The sequence below is a fragment of the Lampris incognitus genome, chromosome 2 (assembly GCF_029633865.1).
Source record: "Lampris incognitus isolate fLamInc1 chromosome 2, fLamInc1.hap2, whole genome shotgun sequence".
NCBI lineage: Eukaryota > Metazoa > Chordata > Actinopteri > Lampriformes > Lampridae > Lampris > Lampris incognitus.
Genome location: NC_079212.1, coordinates 32,617,317 through 32,636,380, shown reverse-complemented (window position 1 = coordinate 32,636,380; position 19,064 = coordinate 32,617,317). Strand labels below are relative to the sequence as shown.

Here is a 19,064-nt window from a genome sequence, read left to right as displayed (position 1 = left end):
ATAGAGAGGCACAAACATGATGTATCTTCTCCACAGGTTACCTGAATATCTCTCTCTCCCTCTCCCTTGCTCTCCCACCAGCTAAGCAAAGCTTGGTAGAAACATGTGCAATAAGAGACAGTCACAGTGCCTCTTGTGATACCAGCATTTTGGGATTGTTTAGGATGTTACAGTGCAACTTGATTTATCCGGCCCTCCGATTTCCGAACTGACCCGATATCTGGCTGTAATGATCGATAATTGCAGATATATCCAAGAAACACAGCCTGTTTATTTTGATTTTTTTTTAAATGTCATCAATGTCTTTGTAATGATCGATAATTGCAGATACATATATATAAAAAAAACACATCCTGTTTATTTTGTAAAAAATTTAAAATGTCATCAACATCTTAAAAATGAAAAGCATCTCAACCCAAAATCCAACTTTAGTGGGAGATTTTGATATCTCGTATCGGTTTTGAACCAGTCAGTTCGGTTAATACCATTAATCAGAAATTTATAGTAAAGTAAATATTGACTACCTCCTCTCTCTTGGCTCAAATAAGCACCCCCCCCCAAGTATAAAAAGGTTTCGATGAAACAGGTTGTGGTCATATGAATTTTTCTGCAGTAAAATGCTACTGCAGCACAGGATCTTAAACCCTTCAAAACTGGGATGGGTGTGGGGAAACGGTACGCCAGCACAACATCTGCACTATTGATTGGCTATTGCCGCAATTGCTTGAAAGCACTGTATATTTAATTGCGCTTTTCTCCCATTCAGGAAAATGATCAAAATTAATTTGACTTAAGTGGCAATATTTTAAACCTACACAACGGGTTAACAGTTGGTGTCAGTGATGTAATTAGATATCAGCACACACAAGATCTTGAAAACTTTTGCCCTAGAATAACCGAAAAACACCACGATTTAAGTTTGGTGATTCATATGACAGCGAGATAATTTTTTGAGGGGTTGTCAGAATTGAGCTGGTGAGTGACTGGACTGTGTCTTAGTTGCACAAACAGTGAATAGCCAGTGTTGTTATATGAATAAGGATTTTTGTACTGTCAAAACATCTGCGTTCTCTCATTCTCTCATGGACTCAGTGTTGTCATTAGTACTGAATGTTCTTGTTTTTTTGTTTTTTGTTTTTTTTGTTGTTTTTTTTTTTGTTGTTTTTTTTGCTTTTGTTTGCCCCCAAGTGTCAAATGGAGGGAGATGCAGAGATGGGGACACTATTTGGACCCTCAGTTCATTCACGGACATGTACACAAAGATTCAGTCCTCTCAAGTTAATCAGAAGGGAATCTTTTTAACTCTACATAGGGAATCATGGTGACAACAAATCCTCCGTTGATTTAATTGGTAGAGTGAATTTGAATTTCTTCACAAAGCCCGTCCTACTTGTGACGACATTTTCGAATGTATTTGATGTTTGCAGCAGTATCCCTTGCACTTCCCTTTGCTTTCATCCATTTTGCATGTGTTTTTTGAGCAACACTCAAATCATTATGGCCTTTAATTCCAATTGGCAAAAGGGATTATTCTGTGGATAAAATAGATTGCTTTTAAAGAAAGAAAAATAATTTTGATACACCATGGTCAAAATTCATTAAAATTCATGAAAAAAAGGAGTTGTTAAAAAGAGTCAGGGGCCCTTGAGCTAATTCTCCCTTTGAGGTGAGGTTTAGGTGAGTTCTCGATCATAGCAGACCTGTATTGGCTAAACATGCACACAAGAGGTAGGGATGAAATTAATGAATTTTAGATTATTTTTAATCCCAGTCCTCATATTTTAAACTTTTTTTTGTGCGCCATGGTATATTGCATCTAACTTGCCAGGAATAGGATTTTGCTTGATGATTTGAAAAAATTTCAATCATTTAAAAAAAAAAAACATTTTGTGTCTGTCATTTGGCCTACTATGACTATTTTGTGATATTAAAGATTCAGAAAAAAAACGTGTTACTTTTCATCTCACTGTTGCCTGTCATATTCAAATCTTTTTTCCAATTTTATTTATTTAATTATTGTAATTTAGAGTTCCAACTTTTCAAATGTCTGTAATTTTGTAATTATCAATCTTGTTTTCCAATTCTCTCCATATTGGCCTGGGCCAGTATACCTGTCCCCATCTCATTGCTGATGACTTGTATCTTGCCTTTTTTTCTGCCAGGTAGCTGGTTGTATTAACCTGTTGCATCAGGTGTTCCAGACATAGTCAAGGGGCTTTGGACCTGACACAATATAATTACAACCTGGCAAAATAGAAAACTAGCAGTAATGTGGGTAAGCATTGGAATGAAGTCGGAGCTGCAGCTCTAGGTAGGACAGGGCCGAGAACCACTTGTTTAGTCTACTCAAATATTAAGTCTACTTGAATATTAAATTTGTTAAGCTTGGCATTCATCCTCTATTACTGCTTGGTGTATTTTTTTTCCAATTTTTAGAAATTAGCCCTACAAATATTCACAATTTTTCCATATTGGGTTTTGGCTGCCCAAACTGATTTGTGTACACTAAATGAGTGCGATGCAAGTTTAATCTATAGAAGAGCATGCATGCTCAGTTGACTTTAGAGCAGTCATTTTGAGCAGGTGCAAGGTGCAATGTCTCTTTTTGACCCCTAGCGGTCACTATTTGCAGTTGATTTGATGTACTGCCAAAACCCGAGATTAGAGTTAAAGCAGTGAGTATAATCCCATACAGATGTATTTCAAAGAATATTTGACCATAGATTCATTTTATCAGAAGAGAAAATATGCCAATGCTACAGATTTTGAATCTATGGTGCATTTTTAGACATTTTTGCTGCTTTGAAGCAGCAGTAGTTTTGGAGAAATACCCTTGTATACACAAACTGCCAAAATTGGGATTTAATCCGTGTTATTCCTAGAATGACCATCAGATGGCAGTACTCCCGGTGAAGTAGTCGCATTGAGCGTTGTACGCAGTCAACACCGTCTATACATGACAGGATTTTCAATCATTATATGGTTCAAAATTGTTGAAAATGTCGATCCTGGTAATTGATTATTCTTTTTTATTACACAGGTTTAGCTACTGGCCCACCCATCTTTATGTTTATGTTCACTAGCAATTTATCTTCCCTGTCTGACCACTATGGTATTTCTAGTAATCCACTTTTCCACCCTCTGGGCCAGTTCAGATTCACTTTTACGCATGCAAACTCAAACTTAGGTGTCCCTCTTCTTGCCAGTGTTTTGACTACGCTTTGCCTTAGAAGATCACCATCAGGGTTATAGTACCAAACCTCTGCGTCTCCTATTTATTATACACCAAATCTCAGTCACATAGAGGAATGTCTGGAAAAGCAATAACTCAGACCCTCCAGTCATACCAGTCTTCACATACTGTTATAAAAGTTAGGGCACCACTGGTCAAATTCCGTGTTTTACTACATCTTGCTTTTGGACATTTTCGCCAAGTCTGTTAAAACCAGCAAATCGAATTTGTGCGTTAAAATGTGCATGTTATGTCCAAGTTTATAACCTCCGGAGGTTGTATTAATTACCTTTCACTTGGAGACTCAGCATTACATGCAGGTTTGACAGGGAACGCTCGGACGTTTGCCCACCGCTGTAAGCTAATGTGCTATGCTACTGAGTTCATATTTGCAACCATCTTGTTTTTTTAAGCAGCAACGACATTGCTTTAATTGTTTTAAACCCTTCCTCTTCCTAGTTCTTTGTTAGGTTAACCATTCTGGCAGTTTTGAAATGAGTTTAAATCAAAAGTGCAATTACTGAGCAGGTATAAATTGACGCCGGGAGTAACGAGGGTTTTTGCTGCATGTCAGTCCTTTTATGTCAGTACACATGGGACGAGCCGGTCTCTCTTGTGAATAATTCTTCGTCCTTTTCCGCGTCTTCTTCTCCTTCGAGGGAGGGTGACACAGACAGACAGGGCACGGCAAAGGAGGGATTTCTGCGCTACTAAGATTGAACCTGCGCGTCCCGATCCTGCGTGCGTACGTTTTTCAGGGTGGGAGGTGTGTGTGTGTGTGTGTGTGTCGAAATGCCACTGGCGGGGGGGGGGGCAGTAAAAGTCCAGCGCGCTTGGCGTTCGTCACGGCCAAAGCCGTCCTGCTGTTTCATCTGCTCATGCGTGACCGCGTGAAACGTATCTGCGCTCGTACTTGCGTGCAGTCGATGAGCCCTGCACTATCGGTCCCTGTTTTAGCCCCAGATTAGCCATATTCATAGGCTTTGCCTGCAAACACGCCCCTCCTTTCTCTTGACCCCCACCCCCGCCCCAGTTCTAGGCAGGTTTAATAAGAGGACAGGCTTTTTAACCCCTGCCATCGTCCGCTGTGCACTCGGCTCCGCTTTCGGCACAAACCGGGGACTTTTTAACTCTTCGCTCAGTTTCGCTGGCCTCTGTGTGTTTTGGTGACCGCGCATCGCCCAGATGGAAGACTACCACAAGCCAGACCAGCAGACGCTGCAGACGCTCAGGAACATCGCCACCCGGCTCCGGGTCAACTCCGTCAAAGCGACCACTGCGGCGGGCAGCGGGTAAGGGTCTAGCCAAGCACCCAGTACCACCATCTAAGACGTGGCTTTAGTATAACGTAAAACAACTTACTTTTCTTTAATCCTTTTGCCGTAAACCAATATAAACGATTGACCTTTACAGGACATATTATGATGCTACCTATTCTTTAGCGCCGACCAGAATTTAGGCTATGAGCTTTAGTCATGTTCTGTAGGACAAGACGTGAATATATCAATCATACGCCTTCTGTGTAATTGTAGGCTTGCATGATTACTGTAGTGCAAAACGCAGACACGTATCCCTCACATTAATAGCATGTTAGTGCCAGTGACTTGTCCTCATACATTTGTTCTCTCCGTAAACTACAGAGAGCACGCTGCAGCGAGATTGAGTTAAAATGAAATCCGCCAAAATAATTTCTTCTTACCATAGCAACTGTGTTAGAATAAATGAAAAACCATGCAGACTATATAGTAACATTGATATGAGCCATAAGACCTTATGGAATTAACTACTGAACGAGACTACACTGAGCCACATATCTAGTCAAATTGATTTCTGAAGTTACAACGGATTTGAGGGGTTAAGTGAAAATGTTGCAGGCGTTTGGCTATAGATGCTCCACTCTCCCTTTCACGAATTTAATCCTCTTCATATAAGGGAGGAGAGCAGAATCCAGTGCGACGAGCGATCTTGACTACGTGGTGTCCTGCCTAATGTTGTATCCCTTGTCGAATATGTATCCCGGAGACTCGGTTTTAATATGAAAAGTGTTTCGCATTCTCGGTGTAATGCAGTGAATGATAACAAGTTAGACCTGTCATAACAGTGTGCTTTACATGACGTTTTGAACCCGCGTTTAGGAGAATAAAAGCATTCTGCGTCACGGAATGCAGAACTTTACTGTGTGGATTTAAGAAAATGCAGCAGGAGCCATAAGCGATTTGCCTGCTCTCAGTACGTTATTTCGGCTGTGAAAGCGTGTGGATAATCCAAACACACACAAAAATTTCAACTAAGCAATGAACGTGTATGCGCTTTTGTTCCATATCCTTATGTGAAATGGAAGTGAATGCAAGGGATACATGTTCTACAAAGAGAACACGAAATGTGCAGTGACAGCGGTTGGCCGCCGCAACCGGCTGGCTGGCTGAAGCTCCGGCGCGCATGCGTGGTTCCCTCTCATCGGCTGAAGCTGTTGAGCACAGAAACAGGCGCGTTTGGGCGAGGAAGCGATCATTTACTTAATTTTTTTCTGTTGTTTATTACAGATGAGATTACAGAATATATTTTCATGCAGATAACATGACTATATGTATTCGTTTTTCCCCCTCGGTTCCAATCATTCCTGCCTGTTGATCATATCTTACTATATGCCTGTTGTGATGGAAAAAGGTCAGATTCTTGACCATTTAAAATAAACAAAAAATAAGCCAGAAGTCAGGTCACTCATATTTTTCTGTCCTTGCGTTTTATCAATTTAACTGTAATTCTCATTTCAATTTTCACTTTCTTAACAGTATCACATACAGGCCTACAATCATCTTTCATATGTCAACCAACTTTCCATCCAACCACACACCATCCATATAGCCTTACTGCTGACCAACCTTAGTAAAGTAGACAGCTCTAAAGAGATTATCATCTCTTTCTCACATTCCTCTACTTATGGTTGCTCGTTTATTTTAGTTTGCTTGACCACATTCTTCATTTCAGGACAACAGGGAAACAGTCATCCAGGGTGGCCTGAAAGGCAGTTTTTGTCATGATGAGGTATTCTGGGCATGTAGTTTGAAAAAGTAACACATACAGTGTAAAACATAACTAATACTTTAACATTTTGCATTTATTATAACACTGGGTACTTATAATGTGTTGTGCACGGCGCTCAGAATATATGAATAATGTTTGTGAAGTGGTCTCAATGTTTTCGGTCTCATATTAAATGGAGTGTGTGTACATGTGCGTGTGAGAGAGAGCTAGTGAGGGAGGAGGAAAGACAGAAATTGTACTAACTATTGGGTGAGACAGTGAAAAACCAAGAGAGTTTGTAACATGGTGCATGTAAAGGTGAGTGAGACAGAGAGACAAGTATTCTCCCGCTACACATACTGTATATAATGTGTGTGTCCGTGTGTGTGTGTGTGTGTGTGTGTGTGTGTGTGTGTGTGTGTGTGTGTGTGTGTGTGTGTGTGCATGAGAAAGGTTGTGAAAGGTTGTGCATGTACTTTGCAACCAGCTGACCATGACAAAATCAACTGTGTCCCTGGAATTAACCAAGTCCCCCACCACAAATGGGCTGGCATGACTTACCTTACAGATGTAACCCACTAGACCAGTTGCAGAAAGACAGACAGCTAAAAAATGTATATTGATTATTACTATTGTGTGTGTGTGTGTGTGTGTGTATGTGTATGAGAGAGAGAGAGAGAGAGAGAGAGAGAGAGAGAGAGAGAGAGAGAGAGAGAGAGAGAGAGAGAGAGAGAGAGAGACTAAAACAAATGTTTTGTCCATCCTAAATGATGCTACAGCATGGGGGAGATCATTTTCATGTATCTGTGTCTCTCCCAGTGTATGTGTGTATCCGTGTGTATGCATGTATGTAGACATGCATGTTTAACTGTAACCCTAACTCTCTATCTTGTCTGTCTCTATCATGCTGGCATTGATAGTGAGTGGATTTGATGGGAAACTGCCAAGTCTCTGCAAGTGTCTACTTCTGGTCTTTGTTACTGTATTTGCAGCCACCCGACATCATGCTGCAGTGCTGCAGAGATCATGTCAGTGCTGTTCTTTCATACCATGAAGTACCGACCTGAGGATCCCCGAAACCCCAACAATGACCGTTTCATCCTCTCTAAGGTAACCAATGCACATGCGCACACACACACACACACACACACACACACACACACACTCAGACAATAGTAAGGGTGATCATTAACATGGACAAATTTGGACTTCTAGGTATTCACTTGCATGTGCACACAGAGACAGACACCTAAACACAAATATACTCAAACATTGTCATGAATAATAGCTTTGTTCTTTAAAGTAGCCAAGACAGAGGGCATCTGGGTGGTTTGGCAGTCTATTCCATTGCCTACTAACACGGGGATTGGCAGTTCGAGTCCCCGTGTTACCTCCGGCTTGGTCGGACATCCCTACAGACACAATTGACCGTGTCCGCAAGTGGGAAGTTGGATGTGGGTATGAGTCTTGGTCGTTGCACTAGTGCCTCCTCTGGTCGGTTGGGGCACCTGTTCGGGGACTGGGGGGAATAGCGTGATCCTCCCACGTGCTACGTCCCCCTGGCGAAACTCCTCACTGTCAGGTGAAAAGAAGCAGCTGGTGACGCCACATGTATTGGAGGAAGCATGTGGTAGTCTGCAGCCCTCCCCGGATCGGCAGAGGGGGTGAAGCAGTGACCGGGATGGCTCGGAAGAGTGGGGTAATTGGCCGGATACAACTGGGGAGAAAAAAGGGGAAAAAACTCCCCCCCCGAAAAAAGTAACAAAGACAAACGTAAACATACAAGTCCACACACACTAACAGACACAGTATTCTATAATTACCCATAAATCTCCTGCATAGCATCTTTCCATAGCCATTTTTCTGTTGCAGAATATAAAATTATTGTGTGAAATCGCATATGATGCATAGCCAAGTTTCCATGTTCATGTAATTCATGTATACTTTTGTCAGTATCATGAAGCTCACTAACTAGTAGCTTTCACAATTTAACTATCTGTTTTATCATCATTGTAGTGCAATTAATACAGCAAGCTAAGACGCATTACAAACCCATGCCATAAATAAAACTTTATCCTATTGATAAGAATATGAAATAGTTACCTAAACTTGAACACTAATTTCTGCTATTTGCTCTTCATCCTATAGGCCAGGTAATAAAGCATTAGCTTGAAAAAGACCCTACCAATGTTTCCTCTCTGTGACCTTTGCTTCCTCCTCCACATTCTGCCCTAGGCATGTGTCTCCCTGGGACCATAGACACTGTGGGCACAGACAGTCATTTCTACAAAGCTGATTAACTCTAACCTTTGCCCTTTGACCTTACCCTCTTCTAAGGGTCATGCGGCTCCTGTGCTGTATGCTGTGTGGGCGGAGACGGGATACCTGAAGGAGAACGAGCTCCTCAACCTCCGAAAGGTGGACTCCATCCTGGAGGGACACCCTGTGCCGGTGAGGAGAAGGAAATGACATACAGCACATACAGGAAATGACATAGGGCACATACAGTTTGCTGTACTCAAGGCAAATGAGTTTTGGGTTTGAATGCTACTGCAGTACCACTACCACTAATCTGTAGAAAAAAATGATCCAGTACAAATAGCCATTCCATCCGTTATCCAAGCCGCTTATCCCAATTGGGGTCGCCGGATGCTGGAGTCTGCTGGAGTCTATCCCAGCAGCCACTTGGCGGCAGGCAGGGAGACTCCCTGGACAGGCCACCAGTCCATCACAGGACCAACACATTCACACCAAGGAACAATTCAGTATGGCTGATTCACCAGACCTACATGTCTTTGGACTGTGGGAGGAATTCGGAGCACCGGGAGGAAACCCACACAGACATGGGGAGAACATACAAACTCCACACAGAGGATGCCCCGGGATGACCCCCAAGGTTGGACAACCCCGGGGTTCAAACCCAGAACTTTTTTGCTGTGATGCGACTACGCTAACCACTGCACCACTGTGCCGCCACCAGTACAAATACACAGAAACAATTTGCCTCAACGCTCAATATACATCACAATATCAACATGTATAGTGGGTAATTTATAGGAGTTATGGTGGCATGTGCTAAGGTTTTAGCTTTCAGGTGAACACTAAGGGACAGTTGAGGTCAAAATCTTTAGTCTTAAAAGACAAAACTTGTCTGGATTATTCGTAACTGTTGGTCAAACAGTTTACAGACTCAGCAGCGTTCTTTTAGTGGCCAACAGCTCATGCATTATCTCAGATGCTAACATGTTCTTGTGCTCCAAAGATACCCACTAGTTGTTCATGATAGGTCTGCCTTTGCTATTGCCATTAGATCATGTTAATGCACTCTTTGTGATATTTAAATGGTGGGTTGGAACGGACTAGTTTCATGTATTAATGTAGTTCTGCTGTTCTGTGTACTGTGCATCATGGTCCACGTGCACACACAGGCTATGCTTTTTGTTTATAGACTGCACAAGCATGCACAGAAACACACACACACACACACACACACACACACACACACACACACACACACACACACACACACACACACTGTAGTATACAAGCTGAATAGCAGTGACAAAGCTGTGCCTGTGTGATGGAGACAGTCCGTCCTTAGCTCCTTTCTCTCCTCAGGCATGCATTAATAATGCCCAGTGTCAACCAACCACATGTCCCTGGAACATACAAACACAAGTATTCCAATTGCACTATGACCAGAGCCATTACTTTTGTATGATAAATGTGTGTTTTTGTTGGGTTTTTTTTGTTATTGTAGGGGTATATTTTCCTCTTTTTTAAATTCAATATTTCTTAGATCCTTGGAAGTAGATATTATTTTCCTTATCCTGTATGTGTGTGTTTTTGTGTGTTATCAGAAGCAGCAGTTTGTGGATGTGGCAACTGGATCCCTGGGCCAGGGACTGGGAGCAGCCTGTGGAATGGCCTATACTGGAAAGTACTTTGACAAGGCCAGGTAAGACACACACACACACACACACACAGTCATGTTTCACTATCCTTGTGCGGACCCTTCATTGACTACATTCATTTCCTAGCCCTTAACCCTAACCTTACCCATGCAAACTACATGCCTAACCCTAACCCTTACCCTAACTTTAACCTAACCCTAATTCTAACCGTAACCCTAAAACCAAATCCTAACCCTAAAATAGACCCTTTTCCTTGTGCGGACCTTTCAGAGGTTCGCACAAGGTACGTCCTGTCAGGTTTTGCTATCCTTGTGTAGACATTTGGTCCGCACAAGGATAGCTAAACATCTGTACACACACACACACACACACACACACACACACACACACACACACACACACACACACACACACACACACACCCACACCCACACACATACGTGCCAATGAGTGCTCTGCATAAAAGAATATACTTGCCTACGTGTGTATGCACAGATCTGCACACATGAACGTTTGTGCTTCCATGTGTACTACACACACACACACCCACACACCCACACACACACACACACACACACACACACACACGCACGCACGCAAACATCTGTACATGTGGAGGTATATGTCCACACTATGCATATACACATAAAGGTATGTATACACTCATGCCCTTACACATGCTGACAGCATCAAAAGGGAAACAACACGCGCACACACACACACACACACACACACACATAGACACTGCCGTGATAGAGTACAAGCACTAATGTAAGCTTAGTCTTTTTTTCTCCTCTTTTTCCCCCCTCTTTCTGTGTCTACTTTATGTTCTCTAACACACACAGTCACAAACACACCCACACACACACGCAGCCTGCTGCTGACCTGGTGCTGCAGTGATAGCAGTGAGCTGGGATGACACGTGACATTTCAACCTTGTCTTGTAGAGCTAAGTCTCTCTGACAGGCCTGACCGGGACTGACATTTACTGAGCCCAACAGATAAGAGAAACTGACTTTAAATCAGCTTTACCATTCACATCAGAATGAATGAAGGTAAATGAGGGCATTCGGTCAGTAATCCATGATCAGATCTCTATGACTGGCATCGGCACAGAATACAGAACAGAATTAGCGATTAGGAAGCATTTTCTATTGTAGAGCTGGAGGTCGCTCTCAGAAGATGGACTGAAAAGGGACACACACACACACACACACACACACACACACACACAGTGTAAGGCCTGTTTCATGATTTCAAACTTAATCCTGTTTGTAAAATTCGGATAACATCATGTAGCTTCGGAAAGGTTCCCTTCCCAGGTCAGATCTGAGAGCTGTGCTGAAGTCTGTACCCACTTTCACAGCGATCAGCCAGGTTGTGCTACGGTGTGAAAGTTAGCAGCCACTGACACTGTCCACGTATGCCACCACCAGCGTTGGACTCATTACTCAAAAAATGTAATTTATTACTCATTTATTACTAGTATTTATTACTCTTTTCAAAAGTAATATCATTATTTTACCTATTACTCCCTCCGAACAGTAATTCATCATACTACTTGATATATTACTTTTCCATTGCACCTCACAAAATTGGTAATTGCGTCCTTTCTCCTCAAAATACAGACTTTGCCTGTGCACCTCTGTGTGAATGCCAGGGTAATGGCCGGTAAGCACAGCTAAGACTTCAAACCTGTGGCATAGGCATAAATCACAGTGTGGGTGGGCACAGAGAAAATCAGGTGGGCCTAGTCCGTCCAAGAACAATCATACTTAAACAGGCTCTAACAGGTACTATTTAATGAAGATGCCAGTTGGGGACCTGTGAGGCGTCTGTTTCTCAAACTAGAGACTCTAATGTACTTATCTTCTTGCTCAGTTGTGCAACGCGGCCTCCCACTTCTTTTTCTACTCTGGTTAGAGCCTGTTTGTGCTGTCCTCTGAAGGGAGTAGTACACACCGGTGTAGGAAATCTTCAATTTCTTAGCAATTTCTCGCATGGAATAGCCTTCATTTCTAAGAACAAGAATAGACTGTCGAGTTTCAGATGAAAGTTCTCTTTTTCTGGCCATTTTGAGCGTTTAATTGACCCCACAAATGTGATGCTCCAGAAACTCAATCTGCTCAAAGAAGTGCCCATCCAACCAATCCAACTTGTGGGAGCTGCTTCTGGAAGCGTGGGGTGCAATTTCTCCAGATTACCTCAACAAATTAACAGCTAGAATGCCAAAGGTCTGCAATGCTTTAATTGCTGCAAATGGAGGATTCTTTGACGAAAGCAAAGTTTGATGTAAAAAAAATCTTATTTCAAATACAAATCATTATTTCTAACCTTGTCAATGTCTTGACTCTATTTTCTATTCATTTCACAACATATGGTGGTGAATAAGTGTGACTTTTCATGGAAAACACAAAATTGTTTGGGTGATCCCAAACTTTTGAACGGTAGTGTACATCATCAGTCAAGTGTATGGCACCAACATGCTCAGTAATGTTAAAAATGACACTTGAACATAGCCTGGCGCAGCGGCCACTTAAACCACACATGCAGTGCACACACACGGGCACGCACACATGCACACAGCAACATCAGCATAAAATCCAATTGTACACCCATCAAACAATAATACTGCAATCCGCAACTACAGTCTGAAATTGTAAGTCAGCTGACTTTTGATGATTGCAGCAGGAGACAACGGGGCTTGGTGTTGAACACTGAAATTACACGCGTCGTCACTACTTGGCACTTGTTGAGGACGAGAAACTGGTGCAGGAGCAGGTGTCCGGGTTGAGAGTGATGGCTGAACTTGAGTTGAATTGTCTTCCGCCTTCTCCTCTTGACGTCTTTTTTTTACAAACTCAAGCAAACTGCTTTGCGTCTTTGGTGGGGTGTATTTCCAGGAGTTTCACGTTGTTGTGCTGTCGTAGCAGGTGTTTCAGGAGGTTTGAGGTCGTGTTTTTCGCACTGGAAAGAGTGCACACAATTTACATTTGACAACAGTGTTCTTGTCATGTTTCCTCCTGACAATGTCAAAGTAATGGGAATGTAAGTGTTTCTATCTTCCAAGCTAGCTAGCTTGGTGTGCACGCGCGACGATTACGAAAATGGTTGCAGGGAAGTGGATTGGATGGTTCGATTTCAGTAGGGGGGTGACAACAAAAGTAAGGTTGTCACCAGTTATTTTTTGGGGGGGTTACTGTAATATTTTCTCAAATTTTATTAGCGATTCGTAACACTACTCGCTACTGGGGAAAGTAATATACGTAATTACTGTAATGCACTGGTCACCACATAGACTGCCGGTTGCTCACCATGAAAAATCTTGAGTGTTCTCCCCTATCTGCCTATACATAAAATTTAATTATTGATTGATTAGATATGAAAATATACATATAAAAAATATATGGCGGCACGGTGGCCCAGTGGTTAGCGCGGTCGCCTCACGGCAAGAACATCCTGGGTTCGAGCCCCGGGGTAGTCCAACCTTGGGGGTTGTCCCGGGTTATCCTCTGTGTGGAGTTTGCATGTTCTCCCCATGTCTGCGTGGGTTTCCTCTGGGGGCTCCGGTTTCCTCCCACGGTCCAAAGACATGTAGGTCAGGTGAATCGGCCGTACTAAACTGTCCCTAGGGGTGAGTGTGTGTGTGTGTGTGTGTGTGGGCCCTGTGATGGCCTGGCAGCCTGTCCAGGGTGTCTCCCCGCCTGCCGCCCAATGACTGCTGGGATAGGCTCCAGCATCCTGTGACCCTGAGAGCAGGATAAGCGGCTTGGATAATGGATGAATGGATAAATATAAAAAAAATCCTCGATCACCGAGCTCTCCCCCAACAAAATGTGGTGTTTAGTGCTATGTGAGATTTAAAATTAATATTCATTTCTTCAAATTGAAACTGTTTAATTCAAAATTTAATTGAAAAGGAATAGTGGGCATGCCCATGATTATTTTTCAGTTATTCCATAGTTGTTTTTTTATGTCTCCATTAAAAACCTATCATGTAGACTCTACTGTATTCTTTAGAGAACATTTAAGATGTATTCATGTCACAGGGTAAATGCAATAAGGTTGTGAAAAATAGACCATATTGAAACGGACGGCTTGGTTGTTTGAGTGCAAGCAGGGTCCTCTCGCTTTCACACAGTCCATGTGTGTCTCCATATTGTTCTATAATGGACCACATGGAATGCTGTCGGAGAGAGAGATAGACGATGACATGACATCTGAGCTGAACTTTGAGGTTTGGGGACAGAACAGATGGAGTGCTGTGGTGCTTTGTGTTTGTTGTGCCTGCATACAGCAGGTGCAATGGAACAATTAGTCAGGGAATGCCATACTTGCATAATGAGTTGTCTGCTCTCTCTCTATCGCTCTCGCTCTCTCTCTCTCACTCTCTCTCTCTCTCTCTCTCTCTCTCTCTCTCTCTCTCTCTCTCTCTCTCTCTCTCTCTCTCTCTCTCTCTCTCCCCCTCTCTCTCCCTCCTGTAGTATCTCATCCCTATCACTTGGTCTCTCTCTCTCTCTCTCTCTCTCTCCCCCTCTCTCTCCCTCCTGTAGTATCTCATCCCTATCACTTGGTCTCTCTCTTTCGCTTCGTCTGCATTTTGTGTGCATTCAATTTCTTCTGCTCCAGTAATTGTACATGCAAGAAAGCAATTTCTCCTTGAGTCCTCTGTCCCTCCCTCCCTTCCCCTCTCGTAGACATGTGTGTGAGCTTGCGTGGGCCCATACACATGCAAGTGCATATTATTAGATACTGTTAGTGTCAGTTTATTCAGTTTGTTTGTGTGGCAATGCCTGCAATTGCCTGCAATTGCCTGCATGCATGCGATTCTCTGCGTGTGTGTGTGTGTGGTGTGTGTGGTGGGTGGTGGTGGTGGGGGGGGGGGGCTGTCTTCCCCGAATGCTTGGAGCAGCTTGTGAAGCTAATTTCATTTACTGAAGCCTTAAGGTTTAATGAGAAGTCTGTATGACTGCCTTCATTACAGCAGAGACAAACACAGCAGAGCAGTAACAATAGAACTTCACACACACACACACACACACACACACACACACACACACACACACACTGCAGTTACACCGCGTTTAAACTGAAGGAGCTGCCAAATAATTCGCTTCTAGGTAACGGTGCTGTAGTGGTGCAGAAAGCATGTAAATGTAGTCATTTGTGCAAAATCCGAGGTCATGAACAAGTGCAGCTGGGTAGAAATGCCAGCGTGTTACCACAGAGAAAAGCCTTAAAGAGTCAGATTTGTTTTAAAAGATAAATACCTTTTTTTTTGTGGTCTAAACACGCTGCTTTCATCTCTGAATTTATTTCTCTATAAAACCTCAACTTCCTTACCAGATCACTCCCTTACCCTGCAGGAAGACCTCTTCACTATAAGTTGATTCGGTTGAGAAATTTGAGTTTATTCTCATTGTGTCCCCTGTCGCCCCTCATGAATGTGTGAGCCCAGTGCCTGATGTGTAAATATGATTAAACATTGCATAAGATAACTTAGTTGTATAAAATAACTTAGTTAAATTAAACGACTAAATTACTTACATTGTTTGTCACTTTACTGCAGTGTGGGTTGAGTTATTTTGCTCCCACTCTGATTTAAATAAATGAACCTGATTGTTTTAAAAAAAAAAGCCATATTTGAGATGTAATCTGACCGTTGGATTAAACATGTACTGTGTACTATGAGCTCATTCATACTTTAACCCAGGGCCATGGGGGCATAGCGCGGCTACCAGCAGACATAACACAGGGATAGAGCACTGGCGGAAATTTTCTCCTTTGCTGGTTTAAATAATCAAGACGTGTGTGTGTTTGGATAGCGCAGCCTGAGGGGTGTGTGTGTGTGTGTGTGTGTGTGTGTGTGTGTGTGTGTGTGTGTGTGTGTGGCACACAAGGGCCAATTTGACAGGTTTGAGCTGTTTGCAAAGAGAGTTGTCAGCTCGTTTTAATCAATTCTTGACACCCTGTACTTGATGAGTGAGGGGGGAGGGAGGGGAGATGTGCACATGCACACATGCACACACGCACACACACACACACACACACACACACACACACACACACACACACACACACACTTACTCTCTAGGAGATTAATTAGTTCCTGTAGTTAAAGCACTAAAGCACTGCAAGGATTACAGAGGGTTTGGATGCTCCTCAGTCGACTGTGTGTGTGTGTGCGTGCGTGTGTGTGTGTGTGTGTGTGTGAGAGAGAGAGAGAAAGAGAGAGAGAGAGAGAGAGAGAGAGAGAGAGAGAGAGAGAGTATGTGTGTACAGTACAGTTGTAGGCATGCATGCTTGTGTTCATGTCTATGTGTCCAACCGTAGAGGTCTCTTGGCCTAATTACAACCACACACAAAATCAGAATTGGCTTTACTGGCCATGTCAGTTTGCACATAAAGTGAATTTTACATCCCATTTCGCTCACAAAGGTCATATCAAAGTACAACAACAAAATAGAAGGAATAATGTGTGAGGCAAAACATGCGTAAACAAGACTGAGGATAAGAAGAAATATTAAAATAGAAATAAGTTTTTGGCAGTGCTTGGTGAGTGTGTTCTAACTGGGCTTAAAACCATTACACAGCCAACCGAACAAATATTAAGATCAATTTATCATCCAAGCTAACTGAAATGTTGCATGTTCCTCCTGTACTAACACACATCTACTACTACTACTTTCGGCTGCTCCCGTTAGGGGTCGCCACAGCGGATCATCCGTTTCCATTTCTACCTGTCTTCTGCGTCTTCCTCTGTCACACCAGCCACCTGCATGTCTTCCCTCACCACATCCATAAACCTCCTCTTTGGCCTTCCTCTTCTCCTCTTCCCTGGCAGCTCCATATTCAGCATCCTTCTCCCAATATACTCAGCATCTCTCCTCCACACATGTCCAAGCCATCTCAATCTTGCCTCTCTTGCTTTGTCTCCAAACCGTCAAACCTGAGCGATCCCTCTAATATAATCGTTCCTAATCCTGTCCTTCTTCGTTACTCCCAGTGAAAATCTTAGCATCTTCAACTCTGCCACCTCCAGCCCTGCCTCCTGTCTTTTCGTCAGTGCCACTGTCTCCAAACCATATAACATAGGTGGTCTCACAACCATCTTGTAAACTTTCCCTTTAACTCTTGCTGATACCCTTCTGTCGCAAATCCCTCCTGACACACTTCTCCACCCACTCCAACCTGCCTGCACTTTCTTTTTCACCTCTCTACTGCACTCCCCATTACTTTGGACAGTTGACCTCAAGTATTTAAACTCAAATGCCTTTGTCACCTCCACTCCTTGCATCCTGACCATTCCACTGTCCTCTCTCTCATTCACGCATAGGTATTCCGTCTTGCTCCTACTGAGTTTCATTCCTCTTCTCTCCAGTGCATACCTCCACCTCTCCAGGCTCTCCTCAACCTGCACCCTACTCTTGCTACAGATCACAATGTCATCCGCGAACATCATCGTCCATGGAGACTCCTGCCTGATCTTGTCCGTCAACCTGTCCATCACCATTGCAAACAAGAAAGGGCTAAGAGCCGATCCTTGATGTAATCCCACCTCCACCTTGAACCCATCTGTCATTCCAACCGCACACCTCACCATTGTCACACTTCTCTCATACATATCCTGCACCACTCCTACATACTTCTCTGCAACTCCTGACTTCCTCATACAATACCACACCTCCTCTCTTGGCACTCTGTCATAAGCTTTCTCTAAATGTACAAAGACACAATGCAACTCTTTCTGGCCTTCTCTATATTTCTCAATCAACATTCTCAAAGCAAACATCGCATCTGTGGTGCTCTTTCAAGGCATGAAACCATACTGCTGCTCGCTGATCGTCATCTCTCCTCTTAACCTAGCTTCTATTACTCTTTCCCAAATCTTCATGCTGTGGCTGATCAACTTTATACCTCTGTAGTTGTTACAGTTCTGCACATCGCCCTTGTTCTTGAAAATCGGTACCAGTATGCTTCTTCTCCCCTCCTCAGGCATCCTCTCACTTTCCAAGATTGTGTTAAACAATCTAGTTAAAAACTCCACTGCCATCTCTCCTAAACATCTCCATGCCTCCACAGGTATTTCATCAGGGCCAACTGCCTTTCCACTCTTCATCCTCTTCATAGCTGCCCCTCACTTCCTCCTTGCTAATCCGCTGAACTTCCTGATTCACTATCCCTACATCATCCAACCTTCTCTCTCTCTCATTTTCTTCATTCATCAGCCCCTCAAAGTATTCCTTCCACCTTCTTAGCACACTCTCCTCGCTTGTCAGCACATTTCCATCTCTATCCTTGATCGCCCTAACTTGCTGCACATCCTTTGCAGCTTGGTCCCTCTGTGTAGCCAATCGGTACAAGTCCTTTTCTCCTTCCTTAGTGTCTAATCTGTCATACAACTCACCATACGCCTTTTCCTTTGCCTTTGCCACCTCTCTCTTTGCTTTACGCGGCATCTCCTTGTACTCCTGTCTACTTTCTTTATCTCTCTTACTATCCCACTTCTTCTTTGCCAACCTTTTCCTCTGTATAATTTGCTGTACTTCCTCATACCACCACCAAGTCTCCTTGTCTTCCTTCCTCTGTCCTGATGACACACCAAGTACCTTCCTAGCTGTCTCCCTCACTATTTCTGCAGTGGTTTTCCAGCCATCTGGCAACTCTTCACTACCACCCAGTGCCTGTCTTAACTCCTGCCTGAACGCCACACAACAGTCTTCCTTCTTCAACTTCCACCATTTGATCTTCGGCTGTGTCTTCACTCGCTTCCTCTTCTTGGTCTCCAAAGTCATCCTACAGACCACCATCCGATGCTGCCTAGCTACGTTCTCCCCTGTCACCACCTTGCAGTCTCCAATCCCTTTTAGATGGCGCCTTCTACATAAGATATA

General features: G+C 43.2%; 1 protein-coding gene across 1 annotated transcript in view; it reads left to right on the top strand.

Annotated features, from left to right (window-relative positions):
- The first annotated feature begins 4,310 nt into the window (after positions 1 to 4,310).
- The window catches only part of LOC130107336 (transketolase-like), a 38,446-nt gene continuing 23,692 nt past the window's right edge, over positions 4,311 to 19,064 (top strand). The window contains exons 1-4 of the mRNA XM_056273880.1: positions 4,311 to 4,524; positions 7,249 to 7,366; positions 8,594 to 8,707; positions 10,117 to 10,214. Coding sequence (XP_056129855.1) covers positions 4,418 to 4,524; positions 7,249 to 7,366; positions 8,594 to 8,707; positions 10,117 to 10,214 — 437 coding nt within the window. The 5' untranslated portion in view covers positions 4,311 to 4,417. The remainder of the gene's footprint in view (positions 4,525 to 7,248; positions 7,367 to 8,593; positions 8,708 to 10,116; positions 10,215 to 19,064) is intronic.